Source organism: Vanacampus margaritifer, chromosome 10 (assembly GCF_051991255.1).
Source record: "Vanacampus margaritifer isolate UIUO_Vmar chromosome 10, RoL_Vmar_1.0, whole genome shotgun sequence".
In the NCBI taxonomy this organism is placed as follows: Eukaryota; Metazoa; Chordata; class Actinopteri; order Syngnathiformes; family Syngnathidae; genus Vanacampus; species Vanacampus margaritifer.
Window position 1 is genome coordinate 4,650,081 of NC_135441.1, and position 18,704 is coordinate 4,668,784.

Here is an 18,704-nt window from a genome sequence, read left to right on the forward strand (position 1 = left end):
AAAAAAGAATGAGATGATATTTTGTACCGATAGAGGGCAGTAACGCCCCTTGAATTCGTGTAGTAATTAAAACCAAGAAGAAATATCCCGGAAATTGTACCAACATGGCGGAATGTGAAACAAACGGCAGTGAGAGGCACGACTCGCAATCAGGTGCCGAAGCGCCCAAATTATCGGACTTGTTTGACCGTGGGTGGAAAATATTTGATGAGGTAGACAATACAAATGATCCTCTTGCTTCAAACAGTGTTCAGATCCGAGTTAAACGTGCGATCAGTATGTTAGAAGAAACATCTCGAATGGCTGCTCAGCTGGATTTGTTCAGTCCCAACGAAGAGTTGGAGGAAATTGCCACAGCGGACCTCAAATATCTGCTAAGCTCCGCTCTCTTAGGAGCCCTGACCATGAAGCTGACGGGTCGCGACAAAAGACTGGAGATTGTCCAAACAGCTCGGGCTTACTTTATGGATTTCTTGAAGAGATGTAAAGACTATAACGTATCTGAATTTCACTTGCCGGAGTCCGTGACCGAAAGCACAGTTTCTGACGAAGCAGCAGAAAATGCCCCCTCTACCTGCACGGTAAGTGTAAAATGGGATTGTATCCATTTCGTGCACTTCAAGGCTGTTTTCAACGATATTTGCTACTTGCTCCATATTTTAGTTTTCAAATCGAATTTCACATTTCTTAATATCGTGTTCCATGTACACAATCAAATTACTTATAACAAATAAGGTTTTTCTAAATATTTTTTGTACTTTGTTACTGCGACTTTACTCCCCACACTTTGCAGATATTTGCAGTGTCATGATTTAAGCAGTGGTTATTTTGCTGTGACCGGTTCCGACAAGTCAACTGCTAGTGTTGTTTTACCGGAGAGCTGCAGGTCACAGCAAAAATATCCATGATTTAAATGTCGTAACCAATATTGAAACACTGACCCTATCCAACTCTTAAACTACCTCCAAATACTGAGATATTAAATCCTTTTTTGAAAGCTGAAATCTTTCAACTGCTAGTGTTGTTTTACCGGAGAGCTGCAGGTCACAGCAAAAATATCCATGATTTAAATGTCGTAACCAATATTGAAACACTGACCCTATCCAACTCTTAAACTACCTCCAAATACTGAGATATTAAATCCTTTTTTGAAAGCTGAAATCTTTCATATGTCTTTACTGTAATGTCATTAATTAATTGTTAGTTTTATTGTTTAAAAATTATTGGTGAAAATGTTATCATTATCGCTTTTACAGACACCAAGGATAAAATAACTTGACAAAACTGTGGACGTTATCGGGGTCAAGCTAGCAAAATTTGAAATCTGATTTGCTAAAGAATCAGTATAATTACTAATGTAGTTAAATTACAATTTTCAGTCTGCCAGTAGTAGTACTACTGCTGTAACAGCTCTGGGCAGATTAGACTGACATGGCAGCACATCAAGGCTGAAATCTGATTGGACGAAAACTGCAGCAAAGAGAAAAATGAAAACACTGAATTACAATTTCCTAATTTTGGTTGTAAATAGTGGTTACTGCTTTTGCTAGTGTTTAATCCAGCAGAGAAGGCCTGACTATTCTATCAAGACAAATGTCAGTTGAGTTACTTTAATTTATAATGGAGCAGTTTCCAATGATGAATTGTCATTAGCAATTCATATATTCAGCAAAATTCTTTATCAACAGTATTATTAATGATGCACTGTATTTCTTCCCCAGCCTATGCCTAGTACTTCAAATTTGGTTGCCATGGCCGCACAACGACAAGCTAAAATTGAGCGCTACAGTCAGAAGAAGGAGCTGGAGGCCAGACTGTCAGACGTGCGGAGATCTGTGGAGAGTGGACAGGCTGATGATGAAACCAGCAGGGATTTTTATTTGCTCAATGTCCAGAAATGGGTGATTCTGTGCCTGGATGAAGTACAGAGCATAGACCAGGAGATGGAAATACTGAAGAGTATGGATCAGATGCAACTTGGTGCCACACAGCCCGCGAGACCAAGCAGGCCCCCCATGAAACCCTTCATCCTCACCAAGGATGCTATGCAGGTTAGTTTGGATATGGGGTACAGCTGAACAATTCATTGGCTTCAAATTGACATTGCGTTGTAGTAGAATGCAAGAGAAAAACATTTTGAAAAAGCAAATATTTATTTCACTTTAATATTTGTTTGTTCACCAGGCGCAGGTGTTTGGGGCGGGCTATCCCAGCCTTCCCACCATGACAGTGGATGACTGGTATGATCAGCACAAGAAACATGGACTCCTGCCTGATCAGGGAGTTCCCCGAAGGGTTGCATTGGAGGAGGACACTGATGCACAGGAGCGTGAAGAAGAAGAAAAGGAGAGACAGGCTGAGGACGACGATGAAGAGTCTTTGATGAAAGCCAGGGAGTGGGATGACTGGAAAGACGATCATCGCAGAGGTTATGGAAACCGCCAAAACATGGGCTAACTGGTCCCAACACCAATTGCCCCAACATGCCTTGTTCTGTGCACACGCTTTAGAAACTCTCTGAAAAAACGGTTGCTATTTATAGGTCACCAAAATGTATTTTTTCTTTAAATGATTGGTAAATGTGCCACTGATTTATTCATTCGACAATTTCCATTAGTATTCTTCTTAAAAGGACGTTAAATTATTGGTATGTCTTAAACTTCTCTTTTTGGCTTGACTGAATGGAATCCAGCTTTGTTAAATGTGTATAATAGTCCTGCCACAAAGATCAAACGCCTCAGTAAAGCACGGAAACAGTCAGCAGTCCATTTACAATAATAATTAATTATAATTCATAACATTAGGTGTGTGGGTGCAAACTCCACATTACCTCCAGGTGAGGCATTTACAATTATGTGAGAAGACTGTTTGTCCAACAGTAAGGAATGCTTTTGTTTTGATTTGTCACATGTCTCTGGCTTCGCAAAAATTGTCAGACTTTGTCAAATGAAATTAAATGAGCAGAAATACAGTCAAGTCAACGTATCGTATTGCTTTCACACCTCTTGTATACAACACTGATTTTATACAAACTGTCACCGAAGCACGCACCGAAAGGTGGGCATCGACGACTGAAGTGCTTATGTGTTCTGTTATTTAATAATAATTTTCCTCAATTTGACCCCAGCAGACCAGCCCACAATTTAGAGTGAACGACCCATCCATCCATAATCTGAACCATTTTTTCCATTAATCTATTTATGATTAGATAGCAAGCCAAACCAGTCAACATCAGAGCTTCATGGTAGCCAGGGGTGGTCGAGGCCGATAGGTAGGCCTAAAAGTCACAATGCCAGGGCCAATTCTCATGTGTGTGCGTGTGTCTCTCAGTCTAGCCCTGAGTGAAAGTAAAGCCCATAAGGAAGAAATTCTCTGCAAAATGTAACCTAACCTCTGTGAGTCACAATTCACAATATAGAAATACTCTGAATGGTCGACGCGAACAGCGAAGATTGCTCTTTGAGAAAATCTCATTACTTCTTACAGGGATGTTAGCATAAAACACACACTGATCCAAAAAATAATTTGTCAGTAAAAGTGCACACATCAGTCACGAGGGTCCTATTGACAGTCCATTCATAGCTAAGTCCACGGTAGCTAATGCAAGTGAATGGGCCGAACTTCAGAAACCGTTCATCTAAAAAAATAAGAAATAATGCCTCTCGTTCACCCATCCACACGCAGACTAATATAAGCGTATTTGGAAAGCAGGCATGAATAAAAAGTGAACGTATGTGATTTGTAATTTTTGTAAATATTACTAATGTTGATTTTGCTCCCTTCTAGTACTGCTAGTGAAAAACTACATGTTGACTAGTAGAATTTCACAACGTGACGTCACTACTAGCAGTACTCGTAGCACACAGTTGTCAACGGGCCTTTCCTTTCGAACAATTCTAATATACTTATCAGAAACAAATCTGTATTCCTTCATACTTGGTATGAAAAAGGAATTAATCATGTTTGTAGTTTATTTGATGAATCTGGTAATATGCTGTTTTATGAACAATTCGTGTCTGTACATAATTTTCCAGTTCCTTTCAAGACCTTGAATTTAGTAGTACATGCTATTCCTAATGGCCTGATTCAACTTATGGTGAATCATTTAAAATATGATAGAACTGTTTTAACAGTTGCTGTTCTGAAGCTTGACGGAATTGAATTAACAGACAGAAAATGTAATAATAAACATATGCCAGATTCTACAAAAAAAGAACAAAATTGTGCCTAGAGGAAAGTTTTTCTGGGATTCTAAAATTACAGATATAAATTGGAAAAGGGTGTGGCTTTTACCTTATAAATATTGTATTACTAATAAAGCCAAAGTAATACATCTTAATATTTTGCATAATATATATCCTACTAATTACTTAATATCCAAATTTGCCGATATTAGCAACATTTGTTCTTTTTGTGACAATGAAGTTGAAACAGTATCTCAATTATTTTTTGACTGTGATCACTAAACAATTTGGGTGTATTTAGTGGGTTTTTTCTTTAAAGCCTCTCAAATCCCTTACAGTCTTAATCTAAAAGATGTAGTTTGCTACTATAGTAATTTAGAAGACAACAATTTGGAATATTTATTTAATTTTGTTATTTATGCTAAGATTTTTATTCTCAAACCAACATTTTCCAAGTCCTACTCCAGATTTGTGTGTTTTCTTCTGGAATTGAAATCCATTTTAAAAGCTATAAAATTAATCAACAATAAGAAAATCAGTAAATTGGCGAATCTCTTGGATGTTTTTCTTCTATGATGATTCGTTTGTGTCATATCCAAAGATGGTTGACCTGTTTTCATGTGAAATGTCTGTTTTATTTGTTTTGTTTTTTAGGTATTGTACCTTCTTTAAAATGAACAAAGATTTTGTCAGGTAACTTTGTAAGATGTGTTTTTATGTTTCTAGAATGTGATTTTGTGTTGAATTGCATTAAATAAAAGCACAATAAAAGCATTAAAAAAACAAACCAGCAACTGCGCCACATCCAATATGGCAGCTAAATTGACGTAGGCGTTAGAGATTAAGATCGAATCTATTCATATATGATGTGCATGCCATGGCCATGACATTTATCTGAAGGGTTACTGGCTGCCAACCCGTTCTACCAATAAATTCACAGCAAACAGAAACGTTTTTACACACAGTGAGGTAATGTCATTTATCACTTTCTATCAGAAATATGTCTCTGCTTGTTCGCTTGACATATTATTCATCTGACTCACTGCAGGCCGACTGAAAACCTTGCAGAATGAATGAGCAATGCTAAGCTAATAGTTACTCGGAATGAAACTTTGGACAACCCGACATGAAGAAAACGTGCGGACGTTCTTCGTTCAACCGGGAAGCGTCGCGACTCACGCATGAAAGTCACCGAATGGTCAATGGATATGATGGTTGCATTCGGAGCCACAACTTGTTCTGTAGCATTGCGACTGCGAGTTGATGCACGTTTATAACATCTGCCCAAATATTGTGTCCGCTAACCGATACGCGTTTGCTTGGAATTTTCGTGGAGTATTTAGGTAGGTTCGAATTCGTTGTTCATCCCTGCAATGATTTCCTGTTGAGCTGTGAACAGACATGCATTGTAGATTGTTGTTGCGCAAGTGTTTGCATAGTTACGGCTGTTGCTCTAAATGCGAATTCAGATTAAAGGTCACCACACACCCAAGTTATTACAACTGACCTTGTGTGTTACAATTCTATTACTTGCTCACCAAAGTAGTCGCGTTGACTAAAAACAAATTATGTGTGATTTGTTTTCCTGGACCTTATGGTGACCTCCTTTTTAAACTCTGATGTTAAGAAGTTGATTTGAGTCAGTAGCGCTTAACACTGGTCATCCATCTATTTTCTTAACCGATTACTTGATTTGAAACTACTGTACGTGTTTCTCTGTTTAGATGCCTGGTGCTGGTCCATGGGTGTGAGTCGACTTGATGTATTTTACAGAAGGCTACTCCTCAGCAAACTCTTCATTGGGGGTTGGGGAAAGCCTGAAGACCTCAAGAGGTAGGTAGTGAAGGAAATCATGCCAGGGCTCTTTTGGTTGCATGTCATGATTGTTCACCATTGTTAACCTCTATACACATACCTATTTTTACCATCGCAAGCATATATTATTATTTTTGGAATGCGAGAGATCCCACTCATGATGTACTTCTTAATTGTGTAGTGTACTGGAGATGAAATACTTTTTTTAATATATATATTTGTATCATCACATAGGTTGAGTCAACCAACTTAAGTTGTTTTGTTTGTTGAATTTGGGTTTCTTATTAAAAATGGTTTTCATTATGTGTCTGTATGTGCTGGGGGGTTTTCCAGGTTCATATTGTGCGCCCCTTTGAGGGAGCACAGATATTGAGATGCCACCCCAAATCCATGTTATCTGTTCTCATCTAAGGAACTTGGGCCGCTGAACGAAAAAACTAAAGCTATAAAATTCAAAAAACAATTTCGATAATGAACTGAAAAAGCTTTTTTAAAAACAAAAACTAACAGAAACTACATTTCATGTTTACAAAACTAACTAAAACTATAATTATATAGCAAAAATGGCCTTTGTTTTAGTCTTTGGTAATTAATTTAATACATTAGCCTTTAGGGATGGTTTTAAATGTGATTTCAAGTATACAGTATTTGTTCCCGATATTAACCGGAATAAGGACGTTTGAAATAGTGTCACACAGAAGTGACGTCATCTAGCAGCAGCCAATAGAAAAGCCCCATCAGATGACATCACTCCTAGGCGACAATTCATGCTTGACCTTTACCTCCAATGGCCCGGCTCGCCTGCTTTTTCGTTTAACTCAGCCGAAATGCAATGTTAGGTAAGAAATGCATTATTTTTTTTCATTTTACCTTGCTGTTTATTACATATTGCGTACATTTAAAAAAATGAAAACTAATACAGAAACTAACAAACTCAACTAAAATTAAGCTTATTTTTTTTTTATAACTAAAACTAATAAAATTAACAGAATCACCTTGAAAACTAATTAAACTAACTTTAAAAAACAAAACTAGAAACGAAATAAAAACTAACTAAAATGAAAATCCCAAAACTATAATGACCCTGATACTGGCCCACCAGGCTTCCCGTACTGTCTCCCTCTGTTGGTCATTGTTATTTTCATGTTTCTTGGATGACTTGTGACTGTGAAGGAACATTTTGTGTATGTTTTACCTACTTGGCAGCTAATTCTGAAAATAATAGTACTGTACAACTTCTCTGAGATAGTGCTGACAATCAGGAATGGAGCAAATGGATTTGTACTGATGTTGAACTCTTGTTCTCTGCAGAATTTTTGAGTTCCGTAAGATCATTGCAGACAGAGAGAGGTGTAAGTTTCTGGTGCCCAGGGACTATCCAGTTCATATAAACAAGGTACTTCAGCTTGTCTCTCTTTGAGTACTCTTCATAAGTCTACAGTTTCTGTTGGTTCTTATGTACAAGTGCATTTTTACACAGACAGAGGCACACGCTGATTGCTACATCCATGACGGTGTCTTCATTTCACCTCTGGAGCACTTAGTACCTGGAATCCTGCCAACCGAGGCTGTGAAAGCAAGGTATTAAACCTGATACTTGATTAACACACAACACAGCAGCTGACTGCACATCTGCACAATTAGATCAGTCGAAATGACTCAAGTTAGCGTAATTTTCTTATACTCTTTGGTATGACTGGCAGGGGATAGAACCTACGACCTCCCAACCTCAAGGCGGACACTCTACCACTAACTAGACCACTGAGCTGGTCATGGTCAATGCATTTAGTGTTTGGGAAAACTCCCCGGTAATTAATTAATACTAAGTTAATTATACTAACGTTGCTGATAATTTAGTGGTTGGCTTGGTTATCCCCCCCCCTTTTTTTTTTTGCTTGGTTATCCCAATGAGCGAGTTACAGCACAACCAGCTAAATGAATATTGCATTTGCATATCACAGATAATTGCCATGTTTGCTGCATTGCAAGGCTCCAAACAACAATCATGGCCACACTTAGAAGAGTACAGTGGGGGGGAAAATTGTCTAAAGGAAGCAGCTACTCCCAGTTCATCATTTGTTACTTGCCACTGAAATAACACCATATATGGGACAAAACAGCAAATAGGTGAGTTTTTAGTGCAGCCTCCCCCAACCCCCTCAAAAAAATCTGCTAATAGGCAAATTTGCTAAGGCCAAACTTGCAGTATGTAGGGATTCACAGTACTGTATATGTTTTACCAATATTATAATGATCACTGTACAGTGGGAGAACAGGGACTACACAGAATCTGAAAAGATTGTCACTTTTTTGCTCACGGCTGCCACCTCTGGCCCAAAGCGTAACTGCAGCATCTGTGTCAGGCTTGTTCATGGTGCGCGTGTGAGTACGTGCACGATAAAGTGACAGCCACAGTTGACAAACGAAAATATGACTTCAAATGAGGTAAGAAAAGCTCCGCCCCTCCCCTCCCCAAAGGAACTGCAACGTGTAAGGGTCCGCACACTCTACTATAAAGGAAGATAAAAGCTGATAGGTGCAGTCAGAGTAAAAGAGTCAGGGCTCTTCGTACTCATCTGAGCATTGGTCGAGCATGCATGATGTAGAAAAACCTTTAATATTATATTCTTAAACGGCACAATGCACCTTTAATTATGCAGCCTTCTTGGCCAGATTCTAAATAAGAAATGGTCCTCAACTGGCCTACCTGGTTCAATAAAGGTCAAATAAATAGAGGTTAAACAAATGAAACAATAAATAGTAAATCAATTATGTGAATGACACTCTTTGGATTGCATAAAATAAAATGTAAAACTGGACTTAAGTACTACATTCCCAAACGTTTATATTGTGTAACAAACGGTCAACATGGCTCTCTGAATACACAAAAAAAATATTGCTGTTTGAGTGTGAATGTATTGACCACAGTGTAGAGTGTACAATCTATGTCATTTATATGTCTGGAAGAGAATCAATAATGTTTGGGTATACAATACACTACATGTCGTTGATCATGCAAGTAGTATTTTAATTGTTGGTGTGTGTGTGATATAAATGATGTAAGCACCTAGTTGGTCAAGGGGATAAAATGAACACGCTTAAAATGTCCTCAAATGCATTGTTATTTAAAGTGACATATTTTCAGGTTCCAGTTTATAGTTCCTAAAAGATGGCAGATCAACAGACCAGTATGTATTCACTTGGCTGGCACTGGAGATCATGTAAGCTTTTCTTTTTTAAACTTTTTTGAATCCATTTGTACAAATGTCTATACACTAAACGTCATTTTAACGAGATGTTCTCATTGTAGTTTTTCTGGCGCCGAAGGACCCTGATGGCCAGGCCTATGGTCAAAGAAGCAGGAATGGCTTCTCTCCTTTTGGAGAACCCTTATTATATCCTTCTGTTGGTTTTGCACACTGGCGATATTTAACGTAACCTGTTTACATTGGTTGCTGCTCCCAAGGTTTTGTTACTGTCGAGACGTAGTTTCTCATTTCAAATAGATCGGACTACAAGTATTTTCACTGTAGCGGCCCTATTTCATGCAGTGTATAATTTATTTATTTTTCAAATAGATTTTTCCTTTGTTGAGTGAGTTGCCCTGTCTGAATTTGTTCTGCCGATCGTTTGTTTTTGTCCCGTTGTCTTTCCGCTTCCAAAAATGTTATACCTTGACTTTCCGTTTCACATGGCTATCGTAAACCAAAAGACCAGTTGTAAGTTTCAACCTTTTTACTTGCTGAAACAACCATCCATCCATACACATTCTCACCTATGGACAGTTTGGTGTTTAACAGACTGTTACCTAACTTAAATGTTTTTGGACTGTGAGAGGAAGTCGAAGCACGTGGAGAACCAATAAACGCACAAGAATGAATTTATTAAGAATGACCATAAAATGCCATTCAATGGATGAGCAATGCAGTGTCATTTTGAATTATTTCTATCTGAAAATTACAATTTTGTATACATATTGTTTTATTTGGCCTGTCGCTGTATTGTAGGCTTTTTAAGACTCAGAATCTAATGGCCAATTATCTCTTTTAGGCGGTCCTGTCTAAAGAATGTGTCAGACCTGTTTGTGATGGGTGGAGCTCTGATTTTGGAGTCCTCTGTGCTTCTCCATTGGCTGGAGAGGGAGGGCTACTCACCTGTTGGAATGACCGGTATCTCCATGGGAGGCTATGTAAGTGACAATATCATCCCGCATTCTGTCATCTCATTCTGGTGATCTGGTAGTTTGGTGAAACGAAATAGCTATAAAAAAGAAAATAAAAAATAAACAGTACAACTCACAGCTATATATATATATATATATATATATATATATATACTTTTTTGAGCAAGTAATGAGTAACTATAACTAATTATTACTTTTATAAAGTAACATTCCCAACAATGTCTGTAATCTCTGCTCGTCCATGAGAGGACAAACAGCCAAATTGTGTTTATCCCAGTGTTTAACCTAAAGATGGCGTCATACATATGGTTTTTGCCCCCAATTTCAACAAACATGCACTAAAATGTCAAAATAATTACCAGGACATGTAGACAATATTAGTAGACAGGTGGGGGGGGGGGGTACAATAAAGAAGGTAGGATCACAACCATCGTCTGCTGTTAACATACATGAGAAAAGTTACAGTGCTGTATAAAGAAAACAGAAAAGAAACCATGTAATTCAGTCCAACTACGGGCGCCTTGGCCGTCCGGATATCACGATGATATGCGCTTGGCCTCATGGGAAATGTCATTCTTTTAAGGGAAATTAAAGGGAAAACAAGTCACCGCTTTTGTCCAAAGGTGCCGCTATAATCAACGAGAGCCAAATGTTGTTTTGTTCTGCTTTATGTAAAAGTCATGAAGGCTAATGAAAAGCAAACCGTCAGTTTTCTTGGAAACATAAAGACTGGATTAATTACTTAGTCTGAATTTATTGAGTTCCTGACCGAGTAACTGGCCAGTCAGGGTAAAAAGAGGAGCAATTGAAATGATACAAAACATTAAACTGAGTTATGTAATTAATCTCCAAAATAAAGTGAGATGACAAGGTGAAGTCAGAATGAGAACATTTTCCCATCAATGTGTTTTCCTCTCCTTACCTGAAGACATATGCAAAATTCCCTAGTACTGTAAACACCATGAATGAGAGTTTAATTATCTTTTTCAACGTTTGTTTGTCTTAAGATGTCGTCCTTAGCAGTGACTAATTGGCCAAAGCCCATCCCTCTGATTCCCTGCCTGTCATGGTCCACTGCCTCAAGTGTCTTCACCACGGTAAGCGGTAATCTACACACATTAGTAGAATTGCATTACCAACGTCCTGGCTGACTGATGAAATTGAGAAGATAGTGAACCGCCATCAGTTTCCATTTCCAGCAACCTGTCTTTCTGATTGTATGCATTATATTTTTCCCAAAGTATCGACAAGATCCATATACGCTATTACAGTCATTAGGTATTGTATACAAAATACATTTAAGAGAACTATTAAATCTTGAATTTCTTCTCTTTCTTCTTTTTTGTGTGTTTGATTCCTTTATAGGGTGTGCTAAGTAAAGCAGTGAATTGGTCGGAGCTGGAGAAGCAATATGCCATTGATTCAGTGTATGAAGAAGAGATCATTAAGCTGTTGGAGTATTGCGGGGTTTGTTGACAGTCTTGCTTTTCCGAACTATTGAGGGCTTATTATTTTGTAATGTAAGCTCATCTCTGGCATGTCTCCATCTGTTAGGCCGACTCCTTCAAGATGGCTCAAGAGTTTATAAAACACTCTTCAGGTAGAGTGAATTCCTTCCAGCATCTACTGGAGCAGCCTCCAGAAGATGGCGTGCCAGTGGACTGCTGCTCCAGAGTAGGAGGAAAGGCAAAAATGGGGCCTGGTCTGTGGGTCGGAGAAGGCGTGGCTGGGGACAAATTAGACACAATATTATCAGTGGATAACACCAAGACAAGTTTCGACACTTTACCAAGGTGATCATTTGTGGTTCATGTCAGTGTTGTCATTTTGTACTCTGGTACACTTAAGATGCAGTTGTACTTCTGGAATGCAAATGTTTTGCTAGTACAGTCTCGTATGAAGCAACCCCCTTCGCTCCCGGCTGTTTGACTAGATTTTGACTTATTTTGCAAGGCCCAAAAGAAAGAACGATTAGAGTCTCTTCTTTCATCAGGAAAAACAAGCATATTTGTATCTGTTTCAGTTTTGCAACAATTAGAATTAAAATATAGCTAAGTTTCATCATTATTCACAAATCTGTTGAAAACACTGGCAAAAAGAGCTTGTTGCAACCAGGGTTATTATAGTTTTGGAATTTTTGTTTTAGTTAGTTTTTATTTCGTTTTTTGTTTTTGTTTTTTAAATGTAGTTTGTTTTAATTAGTTTATCAAATGTGGTTCTGTTAGTTTTTATTAGTTTTGGTTATTTAAAAAATGCTTGGTTTGACTTAGTTTCAGTATTAGTTTCAGATTTTTTTAAAGTGTATTGTGTGCAATATTTAATAAACACCATGGTAAAATAACAAATTAGTTACCTAGTGTTGCATTTTGGCTGAATTAAATAAAAAAGTAGGCGAGCCAAGCCATTGGCGCTAAGAGTCAAGCACGTAAAAAATTGTCGCCTAGGAGCGACATCATCTGAAGGTGCTTTTCTATTGGCTGCTGCTAGATGACGTCACCTTTATGTGCCACACTTTCAAACGTCCTTATTTCAGTTAATATCAAAATAAATCTACTTAAAATCACATTTAAAATCATCCCCAAAGGCTCATGCATTAAATTAATTACCAAAGGACTAAAACTGAAGGACATTTTCGCTATAATTATAGTTATTTTTAGTTAGTTTTGTAAACATAAAATATAGTTTCAGTTAGTTTTCGTTTTTTTATAAAGCATTTTTGTTTTTATTTTATTTCGTTAACAAATTTGTTTTTTTGAATTGTATTTTTTTTCATTAGTTTTCGTTAACTAAAATAACCTTGGTTACAACATGGCCCTACCTGATCTCTTATACTCTGCTGCCAATGATGGACGTTTTTTGTAATAACTACAATAGCTCTGAGCAACCTCTTCAGGTCAGAAGCTGCGTAAAAGCCTTCTGTATGTTCTAGCATTTAAAAAAAACGTATAAATACGTTTTGGGGAGTCAAGGACAAAGTACCAAAAACGTATTTAAATGTTTTTGTATTTGAGTGTTAGCTATTCTCTGAAACAGTTTTTTTCCTCTCTCTCTTTTTTTAAGTGGCTACCAAGCAAACAAATCACTGACTGGGATGAAGGCAAATTCAGCTAAAACGTGTCGACCATCATTGCACAGCGAGTCGATAAGCTTCATGAAGGGAGTGATGGACGAGTGTACACACATGGCCAATTTCTCTGGTGAGTGTAGATGTGCATGCAGTCGTAAACACAATCATACTTAATTTTCAGTTAGTTGTGTGCATTTGTGGCTGTGGTAGTTAACAAAGTGTATGATTTGGACTTATTGTCCCAACTGAGAAATGTATTTCTGTCATTGCTAGTCCCCGTTGACACCAGTCTTATCATCGTGGTGCAGGCCAAAGAGGACGCCTATGTCCCTCGTACAGGGGTCCTCAGTCTGCAGGAGATCTGGCCTGGATGTGAAGTTCGCTATCTGAATGGAGGACATATCAGTGCTTATCTTTTCAAACAGAACGTTTTCAGGTACCACTCTGACAAACCAGAATCATATGGTGGGCAGGTACATGGCTGTACTTGTGTGTGTGTGTGTGTGTGTGTGTGTGTGTGTGTGTGTGTGTGTGTGTGTGTATATAACTCTTTCACTGCCACTGACGTTTAAAGACATCAAGTAAAAACCTACGGAGCACTGCCAATGACGTCAAAAGACGTCATCCAATTTTTTTTAATTTTTTTTTGAAACGGGTGGGGGGAAGCCTTCCGCATCTCTGGTGAAAGTTTCAATTAGGTCTGTTGTGCCTAAGGACTATTTTTGGCCCCTAGAGGGCAGCGATGACTGTCTTTTGACAAGATCGGGTGGGCGTCAGTAGAGGCGGAGCTAGAGCGTCGAGCAGGAGATCAGAATGGAAAACAAAGGAAAAATAGCGACCGTTTGCGAGTTCACTCCCGAGCCTTTTTATTTCAAAGACAAAAAGCATCGACCAAAGCTAAAAGAGCACATTGATGACAACGATGATCATCATCAATGATGATGATGATGATGATGATGACTCCGTGGATGGAAAGCATTGACGCGGCAGTAGAAGACGTGGGGGGGAGCTAGATGGCTGAGGAGGAAGTGGTGCCCGTTTGGAAAGCAGCTCTCTACACTTACAAGACGAAAGGGATCGACCAACACTAAAAGAGCACATTGATGACAACGATGATCATCATCGATGATGATGAAGGTGAATCCGAGCTTGACGGCGAAATTGGAACCGCTGACGGCGTCATAAACGCGGAGCACAATCGAGCACGCACAGGCGGACGTTCGATCGGACGACGAAGAGTGCCCCGAGTCCAATGCATATTCATCGGAGGAGTGTGTACAGTCTGCTACTTGTTATTTATTCCCCGGCAAAAAAGGAAAGTGTAACGTGTAACGTTTGCACGCGAAACGGACAAATTGAAAGTAAACTGTTGTGCGAGTCCAGCGGAGTCTCCTTGCACGCAGGAGAGCGTTATAAAAAGAAAAACTGTATTTGAAACATCCACATAATTGTAAGTAGTACCACAGTTGCACACATTTGTAATAGTAAATAGCGAAATTGTTTTGTCAAATTGTTACACTGTTGAATGGAAATAAACGTATTTTGCAATCAAAAAACACTTTTTCGTTGTTGGTGAAAGCGTTTTACAGAAGTAAAGCACTATTTAGGTGTTTGTGGCATCATTCATGGACAAAAAAAGTGTACAATTCACTGGAGTGCATGAAATAACATAGTTTCACAAAAAGCCCCTTTTCTCCGTTTTTTGTTTCAAAACAGAGAATTTCGGTGAAAGTAACCATTTTCTATTGTTGATTACTGAAGAACGTAATAAGGTAGAAACTCTTTTTTTCTGATGAAAGATGAGAGTCCAATCTTTCATTTGGTAGTATGTGTGTTTCCATAGTCCAAACACAACATTTTCTGTGGACCTTGAAAGATCAGTCAAAATGCTTAAATCGGCTGGCACTGGCGACAACCCGTTTCTGAAAACGTCTGGCAGTGAAAGAGATATATATATACACACACACACACACACACACACACACACACACACACACACGCACACACACACACACACACACAAAATCTACTGTAAATATGCCTTGACGTCTGTGTTAGCACAGATTAGGGACTGTGTTCTGAAGTTTTTCTGTTTCTACTATTAGCCACTATTTGTTTGTGTTTTTTGCATTCTAATGGATTACTTATGTTTTTGTTTTTTTAGACAGGCCATCTATGATGCGTTCAACAGATTCTGCCTGAAGTATCCCCACCTTGTCTAGCTATGACAGCCCTGAAGGTCCATATTCATCATGACAAGTAATTTACACTGTGTGTACGGTATTTTGCACAGAGCAAATGAGTTCTCCCAGACCGTCCACTTGCAACTTCTCTCTCAGCCTGTATGATTGTGCAGCTTTAAAATATTTTGTGGTTTTTCAATGATGTTAAGGGATTGTGATAACTGTTGTGACTTCCCTAAAACACATTTTCTATGTGGCTGTTTTAAAACATTTAATTCTGAATATGTTACTGCCTTGTGGTTTTTTTAATTACTGTATTGTTTATGTGTAGTCGTTGACTGCTGTCATGTTTGGTAGATTGGTGCCATCCAGTGGTGGATTTGGTATATTTACAAAAAAAGACAACAAAAACGGAAGTAAATTTGTTTGTAGACATCGTTCTTTCTATAAATCATTTCAATCGTCAAAAATCCTCACTTTATGTGGCATTATCTTTTCACTATAGTCCTTCTCTAATGTTGACGCTGACTGTTAGGTGCCTTCCTCACTAACGAGAAATGGGAGACCGTATAGTGAAAAGACAATGCCACGTAAAGTCAGGATGTTTGACGATTGAAATGACTTGTAGAAAGAACGATGTCTACAATTAAATTGACTTCCGTTTTTTTTCTCTTTTTATATACCAAATCCACCACTAGATAACACTAATCTATCAAACATGACAACCGTCAATGACTACACAGATTATGTGCAACTCATACCGCATTTGCTGACAATGTTTTTTGTTTTTTTTGTTATGGTATACTGTGTTTTCTAATCTACCCCATTTTTAATGACCCCCATTTACCCAAATGGTCAATATTTGTACACCAGTTGCAATATGTTATTCCTACAGAATGTTGGTCCTTCAAAGTTAGAATAAGTAATTCAATTTCCCAGAAATGTGCAGTATGTATTTTGTTTTGTTCTCAAAACTGTTGTCATTTGGCATTGAAAACGTGAAATTACCTTAATTTTTCTAAAGTATTTTAAAAATACATTTCTATGAGTCAGGTTTTTAAACCATCATCTGAATGGCAGTGCACATTTTGTGGGGTCTGCGCAAAATTTGCTGTTGTCAAATCACAATTAGATGCACATTTGCTAATGTTGAAACAATATACATTTGATACATGACAACGTACTTTGCTAGAATTGAGGGCATGTTGTTTTTAGCATTACCCTGAATAAAATACCATGCTACCACTAGTTTATTCAAGGCTGATCAATTGATCACAATATAAACTGGAACTGTTCAAAGAACTCATTTAACTAAAAATGTTGTTACTCTCATAGAGCAATACTCAATATAATTAAAAAAAATTTAGGCTTTACATGATTAGGATAAATATGAAAACCCACGTTTGTATAATTGAAATAAATTGAAATGCATTTGGGCGTTCTGTATAAATTGCTGAAAAAGGTAATGTTTGATTTTGTGGAGCCGATGTTATAGATCAATTGGCCAAATAAAGACATCATAGCCGATCACCGATTTTGCGTGAAATGCAAAATATCATCCGATCCCGATCCCGATCCAGCTGATTAGATCGGTGTAAAGTCTTGTAATTACAATATGTCAATACTCAGTTTGCCTTAATGCTACTCATAATTTCTAAAATGACATGCGAATTGAATGTACTGGAATGTGTTAAGTGGTGATGCCTTTGGTGTTACAGTGGACCACAGTAAACTATTTAAAAAAAAGTCACATTTATTATAATTTATGACCTACTCATCAGTTGAGCTACCGATTGAATTAGTTGTTCATTAGTATGTACCGCTAGTTGATCTAAAAAAGGAGCCACAGTGAGTAAATCACAGAAACAAATGATTTTATCTTAATCAACTAAAACTGTGCACTTGGATGGATTTCTGCATATTTTCAGAATGCCAATTTTAAACCTTATTAAATTTCATTTACAAGTGTCACTTGAAGTGTATTACTTTTACCACTTCAGATTTGTCAATGTTTGTTTTAAACGCTTTCTATTCATATATTTGATAATAGTTTGCTGTTGTTTGTCTTTTATGGAGCAAAGAAAGCAACATTAAAAATTTTCTTGAAATCTTGACAATAAATTGACCTTCAACCTATCTTGGAAGTTTTAAAAAAAATCCTTTGTCTTATACAAATGTTGTAATTATTCATCTTTATCTTGCATTAGAGGTTCCTCACAGCCACCGGTTTCTGGGTGACGTCCTAAGATTATCTTGTCCACACAAATTCTTCGCCTGTCCTCTTTGCACCTCTTTGAACTGATTGACAGCAATTTATGCTATGTGAACCACTATACTAACGACTAGGATCAGAAACTGTACAGTTACACACACACACAGACACAATGATTAAATACTTAATCAATGTTAAAAGTTCCTTATGCTATATGCTATACTTTGCCAAAAAGCTTCTAATTGTGGAACAGATTTTCAATTTCCCACCATGCTGGCTACCAGTATGATATGATAGGGTCTGGTTGGCTCACCTGCTGCCTATCCTAATGAGGATAAGGGTTTTAGAATTTTTTTCCAGTGTCTGTCTGGGAGGCAGAAGTCATGCACATGCAGTAAAGCCACAAGGAAATGTAGTGATAAACACAGTTGTGATCAAACGAAGGCAGATAAAGAGCCCATTGTTTGTCACGGAGTGGATAGGGCTGGCCGAGCGAGAACAAGGGACACACTGCCCTTTTTGAAGGATCCGTACAGTAGAGTAACGCAAATTTGTTTGTGTTTGCTGTAGACTGAATACATTTGAGTTTGACATCAGAAGATGACTGTAAAACAAGCCCAATGGTTCAGCATTTATTTCCCAAAATCGAGTTTAGGTCTGGTGATTTACTATACTTCACCAGTCTACCTTCCACTTCCACTTGAAGAACCGCTTGTTAAGACAATTTGTGGGTTGTTCATACGCAAGCTGTATTATTTTTGGAACGTTTTGTTGTTATTGACACGCCATTCAAGTTGACAACATATTCACATAATTTTTAATTTGTCAACATTGTATAAAATCGATCGATCTATTTTCCTGACCCACTTATCACTAGGAATAAACAAACAACATATACAAAGAATGAGACATTCCAGTTGAGTTACATACATCATCATAAAGCTATTATACATCGACAGACTTCGAATGAGAAACTTTGAATGTCAAAAATCCTTTTGACTTTTTTGTTTATAAACTCAAGAGACTCAATGCAGCAATCACATTTTCTTTAAAACAAACA

General features: G+C 37.8%; 2 protein-coding genes across 2 annotated transcripts; both read left to right on the top strand.

The window, feature by feature from the left end:
• The first annotated feature begins 77 nt into the window (after positions 1-77).
• igbp1 (immunoglobulin (CD79A) binding protein 1) lies at positions 78-2,976 on the top strand. The gene is made up of 3 exons (XM_077578944.1): positions 78-581; positions 1,722-2,051; positions 2,185-2,976. The coding sequence occupies exons 1-3, from the start codon at positions 105-107 to the stop codon at positions 2,455-2,457; spliced, it is 1,080 nt and encodes a 359-aa protein (XP_077435070.1). The 5' UTR covers positions 78-104; the 3' UTR covers positions 2,458-2,976.
• Positions 2,977-5,054: 2,078 nt separating this feature from the next.
• abhd18 (abhydrolase domain containing 18) lies at positions 5,055-17,568 on the top strand. The gene is made up of 14 exons (XM_077578569.1): positions 5,055-5,153; positions 5,909-6,017; positions 7,311-7,395; positions 7,480-7,580; positions 9,145-9,220; positions 9,310-9,394; positions 9,691-9,718; positions 10,050-10,188; positions 11,190-11,279; positions 11,548-11,649; positions 11,737-11,975; positions 13,243-13,379; positions 13,523-13,685; positions 15,414-17,568. Exons 2-14 carry the CDS (start codon positions 5,926-5,928, stop codon positions 15,469-15,471), a joined length of 1,395 nt encoding a protein of 464 aa, XP_077434695.1. The 5' UTR covers positions 5,055-5,153; positions 5,909-5,925; the 3' UTR covers positions 15,472-17,568.
• Positions 17,569-18,704: the final 1,136 nt, after the last annotated feature.